Source organism: Microcebus murinus, chromosome 11, assembly GCF_040939455.1.
Source record: "Microcebus murinus isolate Inina chromosome 11, M.murinus_Inina_mat1.0, whole genome shotgun sequence".
In the NCBI taxonomy this organism is placed as follows: Eukaryota; Metazoa; Chordata; class Mammalia; order Primates; family Cheirogaleidae; genus Microcebus; species Microcebus murinus.
The window spans coordinates 39550353-39565466 of NC_134114.1; the positions used below are offsets into that span (position 1 = coordinate 39550353).

The following is a 15114-nucleotide window of genomic DNA, read 5'->3' on the forward strand; positions in this document are numbered from 1 at the left end:
GGTGAGTTGGAAAAAAAGAATTAGTGCTACTTCCCCCACAACTAAAAAAATTTATCTTAAACATTTCCTTTATTTATAATCCCTCCATATTTTATCACAGTAATTTATTTTTTGAGCATGCACCAGTAAAATTTTTCTTTTTATACAGTGTATTATCTGTCCACATCAACTAAGGTGTTTGTTTTATTGAAGTTTATACCTTCAGCAAGAACTTATTTTCCCCTATTATATTCATGAAGTTATATGCTTCTTTGCCTTCTTAAATAGAGTGGTTACCTTTTCTTGATTCAATATTATAAAGAAATGAAAATTTTTTATAGTCTGCTGTAACAGTGATGTTTTCAGGACTACTGAGCTATACAGGGTTACATACCTAATCTTAATGTCTCCAAAGCCTTTGCTATACTTTTAAAAAAGTCTCCATTGTCTAGTTATTTCCAATCTGTCTCCTCCCTAGTTACACCATGTTTTTAATTTGATAAGGTTGATAAACTAGACGACTAAGCTTATTAAAACTGCATATTAAATAATAGGTTAATGAGGGCCAAAGAACCTACTTCATAAAAAGCTTAAAAACTTTACAGCAGGTATCTCTCTCTGCTTAGGGCTCTTCTCTGATTAATCATATTTTTCATAGCTGAATTCTTATTATTCTTCTTTATTTAAAAAGCTCATTCAAGCTGAGTGTTTTTTTCTTTAGAGTTGCTGTATCACTTTACAGCCACTTAATAAACAGTACCTTAACACAGAACAATCCACTTTTGGAGCTCTATAATATCATTACTTCCTGTCTTTTCTTAGTGCTTCCAATTGAAAGACAAAGAAATAAGAGTTCTAGTCTGCTTCCCCTATTTGAGGGCTGTAAGAAGTTAAGTAAGTCATCCAGATGCTCTAGGAAACTATTTCCTCACCTGAAGGAGGGAGTTAAATCAGGTACAAAGAACATACAATAGCAGTCAGCAGGAAAGGTTGGATTCTCTTATATTTCTCTATTACTTTACAGCTTTATGAGTCTTCTTTGATTATATAACAATATTGGGGTATAAAAAAAGACTGTATTGGCCGGGTGTGGCGGCTCACGCCTGTAATCCTAGCACTCCGGGAGGCCGAGGAGGGCGGATTGCTCGAGGTCAGGAGTTTGAAACCAGCCTGAGCAAGAGCGAGACCCTGTCTCTACTATAAATAGAAAGAAATTAATTGGCCAACTAATATATATAGAAAAAATGAGCCGGGCATGGTGGCACATGCCTGTACTCCCAGCTACTCGGGAGGCTGAGGCAGGAGGATTGCCTGAGCTCAGGAGTTTGAGGTTGCTGTGAGCTAGGCTGATGCCACGGCACTCACTCTAGCCTGGGCAACAGAGTGAGACTTTGTCTCAAAAAAAAAAAAAAAAAAAAAAAAAAAAGACTGTATTAACCCCACTCTGTCCATAAGTAGACCCTATAGTTCAGAGTGGTTAAGTATGACTTGCTGAGAGTCACACATCTAATGATTAGTGGAGCTATGATAAATCAGAAGTCTTTTCAATGGACCACAACACCTATAACAGAAAAATCCATCTAAAGAGTTAGAAAAATGATATCAACGTAAGTGTTTCTACCCAGGTATACCTCTTATATACGTGTGATGCACAGTACCATCTTCTTGTTGCCAGTCTGGGATACAGGGAGATTTATCCGATAACACACACCACTCAAGTATATATTTGTTTGGAGATTTGCTTGGAGTAGTCCATTCTACCCAAAGCATGTTATCTTTGGGAAATGCTTTAAGATCCATTACTGGATGAGTAGCTTTAAAACAAAGTTTGAATACTGATATAATAAATGAACATTCAAAAATTTGAAATTTCCACATTTTATAGTCATTTCAAAATATTATTTATCAATTTCTATAGCATATATTAATATTAATTTCTTTTTATACAGTGTATTATCTGTCCACATCAACAACTAAGGTGCTTATTTTATTGAAGTTTATACCTTCAGCAAGAACTTATTTTCCCCTATTATATTCATGAAGTTATATGCTTCTTTGTCTTCTTAAATAGAGTGATGTTACCTTTCCTTGATGATTCAATATTATAAAGAAATGAAAATTTTTTATATTCTGCTGTAACAGTGATGTTTTCAGGACTACTGAGCTATACAGGGTTACATACCTAATCTTAATGTCTCCAGAGCCTTTGCTATACTTTTAAAAAAGTCTCCATTGTCTAGTTATTTCCAATCTGTCTCCTCCCTAGTGTATATATTAATATATTAAATGCATATATTAATATGCATTTTCTTGCATAAAAGCACTTTATTATAACTTACATGTAAAGTAAATAGTCAATTTATTTTTATTTTTTATTATTTTTAAAATTATGTTTTTAGAAATGGAGTTTTTGGGCTGGTCATGGTGGCTCACACCTGTAATCCTAGCACTCTGAGAGGCCGAGGTGGGAGGATTGCTTGAGCTCAGGAGTTTGAGACCAGCCTGAGCAAGAGCGAGACCCCGTCTCTACTAAAAATAGAAAGAAATTAGCCAAACACCTAAATATAGAAAAATTAGCCGGGTATGGTGGTGCATGCCTGTAGTCCCAGCTACTCGGGAGGCTGAGGCAGAAAGACTGCTTGAACCCAGGAGTTTGAGGTTGCTGTGAGTTAGGCTGACGCCATGGCACTCTAGCCTGGGCAACACAGTGAGACTATATCTCAAAAAAAAAAAAATGGAGTTTTTGTTGGCCAGGCTGAGCCTTGAACACCTGGGCTCAAATGTTCCTCCTGCCTCAGCCTCCTCAAGTAGCCGGGACTATAGGCACATGCCACCACACCCAGGAAATTTATTTATTTTTAAACTTAAATTTTTGCTTTCTCCAAATTCACAGATAAAGCTACAGATAAACAACATATTTAAGACATATGCATTTGAAGTTCTCAAAATCTTGAAATAAAACTTTAAAACCAGGTAAGTAATCAGAAAATGATTAAATGAATAAAGTAGCTTCCTGCAAGGTTTAAGTGAGCCATGCAGTGATTAAGTATTTCATGCATCCTGATGAAATCTGCCTGCTGAATGATTTCTAAAAATATGATCATTTCTAATACTGAGGAGACAGTCAGTCTTAGACTACTTGTGTGTTTTATGGGAGCCCCGTTCATCATACCTAACCACCTTTATTCCATCCATGAGTCAGGCTCCATCTCACAGATACAAACCTTGAAAGTCACAGGCAGGAATAGTTAAAACAGATGCATCTGATCTGCCAACTGCATTTCTTGCTGTTAGGGTTACTATATAACGATCATTTGTGAGATTTACTGTCAGTTTTGTGTCATTAACTGTGTAATTTTGTAAACGTGATTTCCATCTTGTAAGAGTCACTTCATAACCCAAGATTTTTCCATTGGCTTCAAAAGGAGGCAATGTCTGTAACAAGTTAAAAAAATCATTTCATAAATCTTGACTAAAGTTAATCAATTTTTCTTCATGTTCACAAATTCTGCCATTTTGCTAAATCTCTAAATATATAATTGGAAAGGACTGGCAATCTCATTTTAAACTTGTACTAAAGTAAAATTGCTACACACTGAATGAAGAGTAAAAGCATGACCTCAACTAAAAAAGGGGAAGTAGCATCATTCTGTTAGCTTTTACTTCTGTATACTATCCTATACTGTGGCTATATGGGCCTAAATAATTTCTTTTATGCTTGAGTATTTTTCTATCTTTTTTAAATATGATATACTCATGCACATTTATCAATTTATCAGCATACATTTTGATTATCTCAAACCTTTATTAATTATTTTCTGAGGCACTCTGGAAAATTCCATAGTATAAGACAGAGTCTTTCTTCTTTAAAACACTTGCACTTTCATAGAACTGTGCTTGCTACCTATTATCTGTAGTTTATGAACCTGACTTCTATATAATATACATAAAGCTTTAGCTTTGTGTTTCTAGTTATTAAAAATAGTTATTAAATGCTTTGCTAATATTAAGATGAATAAAAATTTATTGTTAAAAACCCTCCACTCATATATCATATAAAATGTATCTGTATAAGAAATAAAAGAATATAAATGTGATTTTTACCTTCCACATGAGTTGTACAGATCTATGGCCATGAGAATGGGATGGATCTATTTTATACCAGAAGCTGGGTGTGTTAGATGGTCCTAAAGAAAAGACATAAACTTTTAAAATAAAATGTTTTAACAGTAAAATATAATGCTGCAAATTATTCTTTGTTCTTAATATTCTCATCCTTTAATTGTATGGTGTTTCTAACTCTTTATACCAGCATTTTCCCATCCCATCATGATGGGATCTTCCTTAGAGTGATAGCTTGATGATTTAAATCAGGGGTCCTGAAACTTTTTAAACAGGGGGCCAGTTCACTGTCCCTCAAACCGTTGGAGAGTACGCACTGTGGGCCTGGGACGAGTCAGATGCTAAGCAGGACAGGCAGCTGTGGCAAAAACACCCAGAGGGCCGGATAAATGTCCTAGGTGGGCAGCATGTGGCCTGCAGGCTGTAGTTTGAGGACGCCTGATTAGATCATATTGGAACTCTTTTCTAACCTCAAAATGGTAAAGGTACAAATGTATCCTAAGCAATAACCAAAGATGCATCACTATTTCTTTTTTTTTTTTTTTTTGAGACAGTCTCGCTTTCTTGCCTAGGCTAGAGTGAGTGCCGTGGCGTCAGCCTAGCTCACAGCAACCTCATACTCCTGGGCTCAAGCGATCCTCCTGCCTCAGTCTCCCGAGTAGCTGGGACTACAGGCAGGAGCCACCATGCCCGGCTGATTTTTATATTATATATATTAGTTGGCCAATTAATTTCTTTCTATTTTTATGGTAGAGACCGGGTCTCGCTCAGGCTGGTTTTGAACTCCTGACCTTGAGCAATTCGCCCGCCTCGGCCTCCCAGAGTGCTAGGATTACAGGCGTGAGCCACCGCACCCGGCCTGCATCACTATTTCTTATTTTATTTCTTATAATTTCATGTTCTTTACTATTTGGGTGCTGCACTGTACTCATGTTTTATCTGTTTGAACCTCCTGTACTGGCAGGCCTTTTGCCCAGCCTTCCTGGTTTGCCTGTCCTCTTTTCTTTTTTTGTCATCTATAATTACCTCTGCTTGATTAACACACATTGCTTGGATTTTATTCGAATCCCTTTTTATTCTATCTAATATTGTATCCTGTATTTACAAAAGTTTTGAAAAATCAGTTGATACCACTGCTTTTTTAAAGAAAACTTTAAAATAAGAATCAGTTGATGCTTATTGCTAAAAATCAAATTGAAAAATATTTAAATACATGCCTAAAATCCCTAAATATACATAATATAAAACAAATTTAATGTAGTAAAAGTAGTATAAGTTTATTACCTTATGTAGGAGTGATAGTATATAATAAAAACGAATTCATAGTATTGTTGTGATAATCATCAATCATGTCAAAAAGCACTTTATAAAACCAAGTGTTAAATACCAGTAATTAGTTTTAAATTTTTCTATAGTATCAATTTTCAAAATTTTTATAAATTATAAACATGGTATATTCAAATAAAATAAGAAAGGATTTGAATAAAATCAAAGCAGTAATATGTTGATCATGAAGAAAGAATTATAGATAACAAATCAAAGAAAAGAGGATAGTCAGATCAGGAAGGCTGAGAGAAAGGCTGCCAGTACAGGAGGTGAGAATAGATAAATACGCAAGTGTGGTGCAGTACTCAAACAGAATAACATGAAATTACAAAGAAAATTTTATGAGTCAGAAATATTTCCTAACATAAAGAGAACCTAGAGGTGTCATTCACTAAGTTGAAAGAACGCTTAGTCCAATGGTTCATAACTTTTTGGATTCTTGAGAGTCATTGATTTGACAAAGATTATGTTCCTTCTCCCCAGAAAAATGCAAACAGGCACTAACCACAGTATATACATTTTCAGGTATCTCATAAACTTCCCCAAATGGATCCATGTACCTTTATAGGCCCAAAGAATCCCAGTTTAAGAATTCCTGGTCAAAACAAAGGAATCTGGTTAAGGAGTCGCAAACCAGCAATCGCAGGATTGCTTTTTTTCCTGGCTTTTATGAGAATGTGAGAGAAAATTCTTAGGAAAGAAGGGTACTTTTTTTGCCTTTCACATTCTCAATTAACATAATGACCTAAGTGTCTAGTAGAGCTGGAAGTAAAGGGATATAGATGCTAGAGGACGTTTTTAAGCCACAAGTATTGCCCCTGAGACCTAAAGGGTGAGACTATGACAGGAAAATGTTCAAAAAGAAAAATCTATATGCCACAGGATTATTTCTTGATGGCTACACAAGAAATGAGTAACAATTAGCTGCTTTGGGGAGGGAATCTTTAGAATGTACATTCTTTTGTGCCTTTTGTATTCTATAATATACACATTATATTATCTATGGGGGAAATGGAAAATAAAAATCAACCAATCAACCACAATTCCAGGATCAATCTTTTTCTAAAGGTTTATCAAGTGCTGGTAGAAAAAAAATGAATAAAAGGTATCGTATAAATATTTTTTTGTGATCATGATAGTCTAAGGTATATTTTGCCAGATAGTGTGATATTAATGGTTCAGGCTATGATTCTCTAGTTAGAGGTATCTCTGGACCACCCTCCTTGAATAAATGTTCTAGATTTATCAATAGTTAAGTCAATGGTTTTCTGATGGTATCTAAGACACCATTCCATAATTTTCTTTAATTAAGTATCAATTAGCTTTATACTACCAATAATGCATATTAAATTTTACTCTTGATGTTCTTAAAGATGAAAGTGTAAAATACTACAGTTTGAATAAAATGATCACAAAGTAAGAAGTAGTGAGGTCTATGCTATTAATATAAGACACAATTTACAGCCAGAATTCTAATAGCTTTATTTTTTCACATACTTATTTACTTACTATCTTCATATGTGATCCCACTTGCTTCTTCACTCCAGTCACTCCAGAACCCCTTACCATCTTCCTTCATGCAGCGAATCCTAAACACATATTCTGTAAAAGGTTTAAGATCCTGGACAGTGAATGAAGATCGGGTAGATGCTGTATCTTCAGGAGGAATCTGAAAACAAAGCAAATTGACCAACAAAAAACTCAATAAATCTTCCTAAATTGTGTTAGAAATTAGAAACTAATTTAATGAAACAAGACTAATATGTTAAACTTAACCTCTGGAGAGAAATAAATGAAGTAAAGAAGCAGTCAGAATCAGTAAAGTTACTAGGTTTAAAGAGTATGGAAACATCTATCTATTACCCTTCTTTTCTTTCTTTCTTCCATGGGACCTATAACACTCAGAACCTCAGAAGTAAACAGACAAGCACAAACCACTGAGATTAATTTAAAGAGGGCTTAGTAAAGGAACTATGGCCAGAATATAGGGAATCCTTAGATACTGCAGTTAGTACTCTGGGGCTTGTAGCTGTTACTACACCTAGGCCTAAATGGATAAGAGGTGGTACCAGAAACTGAAAATAGAGGGTCAGATAGAGAGCATGAAAGGAACAGGGACGTTAGGTTGAGAGACACAGCCACCTCAGATAGGAAGCAGGGGAAATAAACATGTTATTCTCACTCCTCTTCTTCTATCCCTCCTTCTGTTAATCAAACTCACTATGAAACTAGATGGAATGAGAACCCACAGATGAAATCCATATAGGTCAGCATGCCATGACAAAGCAGGAATGAAAAGGGTAGAGCATAGATCTGGACAGGCAAAAGGAAGATTTCCAGTCCAATCAAGAAAAACATAAGCTATCACAGTAGAAAAGCTTGGCTTTCAAAAAAAAGAGAGGAGATTATAGATAGATAAATAACTGTGGTTCTTTCTACTACTCTGAAAACTTCGGTATGGATATAAAATAGACGTCAGTTTTTTGTACTACTGAATTAAGATTCTATGATATTAAAACTCATTTTGAAGAACTTCAGGTATGTATCCTCTCTGCAAAACATGCAACATTCATCCAATTTTGTTTTATTGCTCTTTCAGACTGTATTCTGAACCCTTTGTGTAAGTGCAATGAGGACATTAGTAATAAGGTCATGGGCTCAATTCCCTTATAGACTCATTGCTGTGACAAGAGCAACAAAAGCAAGAAGCAAACTATTAGTGATAAATGGAATCACAACAGAATAGTTTGAGTACCTCAAATGGTATGGCGATCGCCTTTTAAAAAGCTCCAAGTATTTCTTTTGCTGACAGCTTCATCTTTGAGTACACCATCCTTTTCCTTCTCAGTCTTACAAGTTATTTCTTGATGGCTACACATCAAGATTCTCTACCAATCTCTTCCCCTACCTCAGGGGTTGACAAATCTTCTATAAGGAGCCAGATTAAATATTTACTAATATTTGAGGGCTATGGGCCAGATAGTCTCCATTGCAGCTACAGAACTCTTCCATTGTAGAATAAAAATAGAGATAATATGTATACAACTAAGTGGGGCTATGTTTCAGTAAAACTTTATCAATACAAAAACAGGTGGTAGGTGGATTTTGGCTTGTGGACTGTAGTGTGCCAACCCATGCTCTACCTTATCCTTACAGTCTCTTTATTTTTGTTCCTCTAATTTGCTTATTACTTGTATTTCTTTCACCACCCATCAAAAATGCCATTCCCTATCACCCTGTATCACTTTCATGTTTCACAAAGGCTACTGTATACCGTAAAGCTGTATTTTCTATTTCGGTATCTTCCTGCTTGCCCTTGCTTGAAATAAACACCCAGAAGAGGTGTCAAGCAAAATATTTCACATAATCAGAAACTTAAGATATTCAGAAAATGATTGAGACTTTTAGGTTAGAGGGTAGCAAGAAAGACTATTTGAATAAACAATAACTTTAATTTTACCTGGCTCCAAGTTGAGGCACCTTTGGTCCTATATTGAATGTCATATTTCAGTCTTATAACATTCTTAATATTTGAGTTGATCCATGTCAATTTTAAGATACTAGACAGTTCCTCTGAGTTGCTCACTGATAAATTACGTGGTGTATTGGGCTTCACTATAGAAAATAAATCATAGTGTTTATTTTTACTTCTACAACTTCACATACAAATTCAAATACATTCTTTATATTTTTAATTTACAATATTCATTTATTCTTACTAAATGAACAAATTTCTTTGAAAATGATGCTATGCTATACTTTATAATGGAAAGGAAAGGTTTCTAAAGAAACTTTAGTTTTTCTTACAGTTTATTACACTTATTAATCTTTTCAGGTGCATGTATCAAAAGAAAACTAAACATTTATGATATATCAAATTTTTAAAAAGAATAAAAACAATATGTGTATTGTGATTACAATGGTATAAAAAGTTTGCGAACTGGAAAAATACGAGAAGATAACATTCAAAGTGAAAAAATCTGAGTGTGGTTAGATTATGGATATTTTTCTTTTTCCAAATTAATCACTAAGGTAGTTAAATAAATGCTTCTTCCTATATTAAAATCTAAAAACCACTTTAATTTATAAACTGCTATTTAGTCTAATAAACTCTCAAATTCAGGTTTATAAATACCTTTATCTACAGGATCAAAATTGATATGATCTGATGTAACCTTCCCAAGGGCATTTGCTGCTTCTACCCAGACTTCCATGTTGACAAAATACACAGGAGAATAATCAACAGTGCATGAGGTGGGGGTGTCACGTTTTGTTTTACAATCAGCAAATTTCTCTGTAGCCCTAATAAAAAAAATGTAAGAATCAGTCATTAAAAATAGATCTGAAAAAATAAGAGTGAAAAAGTTCCTTAAAAAGAGTTTGATGAGACCCAAATTGTTGTAGCAAAAAAATTATTGATCACTAAAAACAAAATTTCTTAAAAATGAAGCTGCCTTTCTTTAAAACAGAGTTTGTTCTTTATCTTTTTTTTTTTGAGACAGAGTCTCACTTTGTTGCCCAGGCTAGAGTGAGTGCCATGGCATCAGCCTGGCTCACAGCAACCTCAATCTCCGGGGCTCAGCGATCCTACTGCCTCAGCCTCCCGAGAAGCTGGGACTACAGGCATGCGCCACCATGCCCGGCTAAGTTTTTGTATATATATATTTAGTTGGTCAATTAATTTATTTCTATTTTTGGTAGAGACGGGGTCTCGCTCAGGCTGGTTTCAAACTCCTGACCTTGAGCAATCCGCCTGCCTCGGCCTCCCAAAGTGCTAGGATTACAGGTGTGAGCCACCACACCCGGCCCTGTTCTTTATCTTATGACACAAAATTATTTCCAAATTTTTAGTCTATGGATACTGTTACTTTAGAATTTTATGCTCCATTCCTACTGATCCCTCTCCAGAAATGATCTTTTCCTTGTGATCCTAGTATTGTTTTTCTCCTTTCCTGAAACAGAATCTTTACTGTCCCAGAAACAATATGCTTTCTAAAAGCACAATATGTAAGGTGACAGGAGGTTAGTGATAAAAACTTCTATCACCCCAGAAAATTCCCTCAGCCTCTTTCTAGTCAAACCCAGGCAATCACTTTCTGATGTCTATCTCCATATTACCATATTTACTCACATGTGTATAAATTATGCCTCAATTAAAAATATTTACATACAATCACAATTTTAAAAAATAGGACAAAGCAAGCCAAAACAAAAATGGATAACCTCTAGGGGAAAAAAGGAAACAAGGTAGAGGAGACAGGGATAGAATTTAAACTTCTCTGAATATACCTTGTTTAATAGACTTGACTTTTTGGATTATTTAACATAATTATTAAGAAAAATTCCTAAAAATCAAAAGCAAAATGAGACATATGAACTTGTATATTGAGTTTTTGGTATAACCACACAGAAAGGAACTATTGCAAGTAACTGTATAACATAGTAATTAGACTACGCATCCTTCGTGGAGAAAAACAATTTTAAAATTGGTTTTAGTAATCGTATTGGTGCTAACGTTAGCATTGTTATTCTGCAAATGTTGTGTTTACTGTAGGATAAAAGCAAATTAATAATTATGTTGGTATCGTTGGGAACTAGGATTTTCAGTGCAGAAGAGAGGAGATACAGAAGTTAGATGGATTAAATTATGTAAAAACCTGTATCCTGATTTTAAATTGCAAATATTAGGAGTTCATATTTTTTATGATATAGTTTATCTCAAACTACAAACATTTCCTAGCTCTTTCCACTGAAAATGCCTAGAAACTATGACAACCCAGCAGCAATGAATTTCTCCTGCACCCAGACCAATCTCTAAATATTATTTCACACTGAATGGAACCCAGGATCCTTGGGAAATGGTTGATTCTGGGTCTGGGTGAGGAAATTTACATAAGATGAATTTGGAAAATGTTATACCAGAAATCAAGGAAGCTATCCAAAGGCTAATAAAGTTGTGTCAAAAGGATGCATGAGACAATCTGAATAAACTCCCACCAAAGATGGAACAATTTAAGCATCAGTAAGAATAACAACCATAATGGATTAAAATATATCAAATGTGTTTAAATACAATTTCTTAATGAGGGAGAAAAATCCCTCATTATATACCTTCCCTAGGATGCTAGGGAATCAACTCATTATAAAACTGGTAATGAAGGAAAAATATTAACATTATTTTGCTTCTCTTATCTGAATTGTGAGGTTACCCATAGTTGATAAAGAAAGTTTTTAAGTATTTCAGCTAAAAAAAAACCCCACACAGAATACCACAGTTTTGTAACTTACATACAAATAATGATTACTGATGATTGCTTAAACCTGTAGGGGAAAAACTAACGGGAAGCAATATGGTTAAATTTCAAAACATTCTGCCGAATTATAGAAACCTTTCACCGGAGAGTATATACTATATAATTCCATTTACATGAGATTCTGTAGTGGGCAAAAATGAGCTATGGTGAAGAAAATCAGACAAGTAGTTGCTCACATGGGGTGGGGGTGGTGGCCAGGACTGACTGGGAAGGGAGCATGAGGGAACTTTCTGGGGGTGTCAGTAATGTCTTATATCTTGATACTTGGTTTTAGTGTCAAAACTCACTAAATGATACACTTAAGATCACTATATATAAATTCTACCTAAAAATTTCACTATATGTAAATTCTACCTAAAAACAAACCTGTAAGCAAACATTTAACTCTAGTTAACAATATAAATACTGAAATGTTTAAGGGTTAGATATGTTAATGACTGCAACTCACTTTAAAATGCATAAAAAAGAAAAAAACAAAAAAAAAAAAGAAAAAAAAATGCATAAAAAAAAGTATAGATGGATAGATGCAGAAAAGGATACAAAGATAAATAGGTATATGATGAAGCAAATATACTAAAATGTTAACTGTAGGATCTAGGTGATGGGTATGTATGACTTTTCACTGTAAAATTCTTTCAACCTTTTTATGTTCGAAAAAATGAACGGGAAATTTTATTAATATTAAGAATAAACAAGGCTAACACTTTAAACTATTGCTCAATCTTAACATCACAAAAGAGAAAATCAATCAAACAGTATATGGTAGTTCCTGATGGAAGTAGACACTACTCCTATAAAATATTTTGGAAAAAAATTTTAACCTGAATCTGGATCAAGTCTGTAGATCTAACAGCAACTTTTTGGAAATAAAGGGACAAAGGAATATGTTACACAATGTTTATATAACAGTTGTCTTAACAACTGAATTGCAAGGAAAAAGAAAAAAGAGAAGCAGGTAGAACCTATAGTTTAAGAGACTTACAAGACATCAATTTGCAATTTATGGAGCTTATTTGGATCTGGATTCAAACAAGTATAAAAAATATATATTTATAAGAAAACAGGAAATTAATAGTAGCAGAAAATTGATGATATTGAAGTATTTTAAATTATGTCTGGGTATAACAATGGCATGTAGATAGGTTTTTAAAAAGTGTTCTTACCTTTTAGAGATATGTACTGAAATATTTATGAATGAAATTATATGTCTGAGATTTTCTTCAAGACAATATGGGGTGGAATATACATAAAATAAGACTGGTTATGAGCTGACCATTGTTGAAGCTGGGTGATGGGTATATGGGGATTTATACTATTCTTTCTACTTTTATGTATAACTGATATGTTCCAAAATATAAAGAATCCCAGCAAAAATGACTGACTTAATAAATACAACAAACTTAAAATAATGTACCATTCAGATTTTAAAGTGAAGTTTGTTTCCAGGTATGTTTCCCTTCCAGGATCCCAGTAGCACATCATTTTCTTTCCCTCATTCACAATACAATTCAAATTTTTAGGTTTCTCTGGAGGCACTAAAAGGGAAAAATTAGCATTTCTCAAAAAGTTTTATATCCACAAATATTATGCAATCTATATACTACTCAAGACATTTACAACCTAAATTCAGATAGAAAAAACAAACCCAAGCAAAAAGAACAGACATAATGAAAGACTGGTGACTAAAAGTTAATTTTTCTATTCAAACTCAAACTTCCCTTTAGACAGTAACATACATTTTCTATCTTGTCATCAACTAGTTTGTTTCACATTAATTTTCTACATAAAATCAACGTTCATTTATAACTGGATAAAAATATCAACTGATCTCTCCATAAAGTATATTTTTTAAAAGTAATATTTACATATGTTAAGAGGCATTTAAGTAGAAGCAAAAAGGATTCATTTATATTTCTCTTCTTATTGCTTTCCCAACTCTGAGAATTATATAGTTTGGGAAATTATAAAGTTTTATAAAGTTTATAAAGTTTGGGAGATAGACAAATTTGATAACCTACTTTTGGATCATAGAAAATTTACTTTATTTACTTTGACCTTCACGAAAGACATTCTCCAGGATTTATTTATCTTCTTCAAGCAGCTGCTTTAAATGTGCATGTTCTCAGCAATTAAGGGATTTTTTTTTTCTTTTTCTGTGTCATCTTTGTACAGGGACCATGCTAATCTTCTCTGTATCATTCCAATTTTAGTATATGTGCTGCTGAAGCGAGCACCAATTAAGGGATATTGAAAGTTACTTTGAATACATTCACAGATTTTAATTCAACAATACTTTTTTGGGGTATTGTGTCAAATGCTTTCTAGAAAACTGAAAAATGCTTGACTTTTAGGAAAGAGATGAAACTTGCATTATTCTTTAGGCTTTCTGTATATTAATAATGCAAATGTAGTTTTTTACTTCTAAGCTTATTTTTAAAAAATGTCCAGAAGTCACCGAGTCCACAGGTTACAGCACTTCATAAAGGTCAACAGACAACATTAAAAATGTGGTTCAGCAGTCATGACAAAGTCTGAAATAAGACAAAAACAAAACTTACAGCCTGAAATTAGTGTGATTCCATAAACATTCTGCTCAATCTGTCCAAATGTAAGAATGTTGCAAGTGAGTTGAATATTTAAGGAAGTTACATCTGTTAAAGTGACACTGGCAGCTGTTCTGTTTATGATCGTATATTGCTCCTTAGGAATAGTAAAATGGCCCATTTTCCACACAATGAAATTAGCATTTACATGAAAATAATCCATACACCGTTCCTTTAGCACACAAACTGCAGTGAAATTAGAACCAAGTTGTACAACTGGAGATTCAGGATTGATGCGACCACATGGATCTAGAAGTACACCTAAAAAGGAACAACAAAAAAATACATCAAACGGACTGAATTTTTCTGGTACGAAATGGTATCTGGCTGGTAGCATTCAATGTTCCTTAGCCTTCACTAAATATCCCTAAAGACACAGAAAAAGAATACACAGCTGAAAAATAATATGGTCAGAATTTAGTGCCTAAATTAGTAAAGACATACATAAATTATAGGGCAGATAGAAATGAAGAAAAATCTATTCAAGCTTTAGCTCACGGTATGTATACTATTCTAACATTTCTTCAGGAAACACAGACTGCCTGTAGCATGATTCATACTTGCCCCACTACCTATCCTGTTCCTTGATTCAGACCTAGGGTCTAAACTAAACTCTCCAGAAAACAGGCAGTGTTAAGTCTCCTCTCCTCTCTAGTCCTGAATGCTGTTGTAGGGTGCACATGGGGACACAGGGAAACAGTATAAATTGTCCATGTCAAAATTCAGACAACAGAGGAAATAGGAAGCAATAAAAAACAGAAAGAATAGAA

General features: G+C 34.0%; 1 protein-coding gene and 1 non-coding gene across 3 annotated transcripts in view; both read right to left on the reverse strand.

Moving 5' to 3' along the window:
• Window positions 1-15114, reverse strand: part of IL6ST (interleukin 6 cytokine family signal transducer) — a 49651-nt gene that overhangs the window by 14318 nt on the left and 20219 nt on the right. For both annotated transcript variants that reach the window (XM_076008028.1, XM_076008029.1), the window contains exons 4-11: window positions 14300-14605; window positions 13156-13276; window positions 9563-9729; window positions 8888-9042; window positions 6937-7096; window positions 4084-4166; window positions 3204-3414; window positions 1611-1793 (exon numbers count right to left, since the gene is read on the reverse strand). In XM_076008028.1, coding sequence (XP_075864143.1) covers window positions 1611-1793; window positions 3204-3414; window positions 4084-4166; window positions 6937-7096; window positions 8888-9042; window positions 9563-9729; window positions 13156-13276; window positions 14300-14605 — 1386 coding nt within the window. The remainder of the gene's footprint in view (window positions 1-1610; window positions 1794-3203; window positions 3415-4083; window positions 4167-6936; window positions 7097-8887; window positions 9043-9562; window positions 9730-13155; window positions 13277-14299; window positions 14606-15114) is intronic.
• LOC142874159 (U6 spliceosomal RNA) lies at window positions 13869-13975 on the reverse strand. The gene has a single exon (XR_012921983.1). It is a non-coding gene; the product is annotated as a U6 spliceosomal RNA (small nuclear RNA).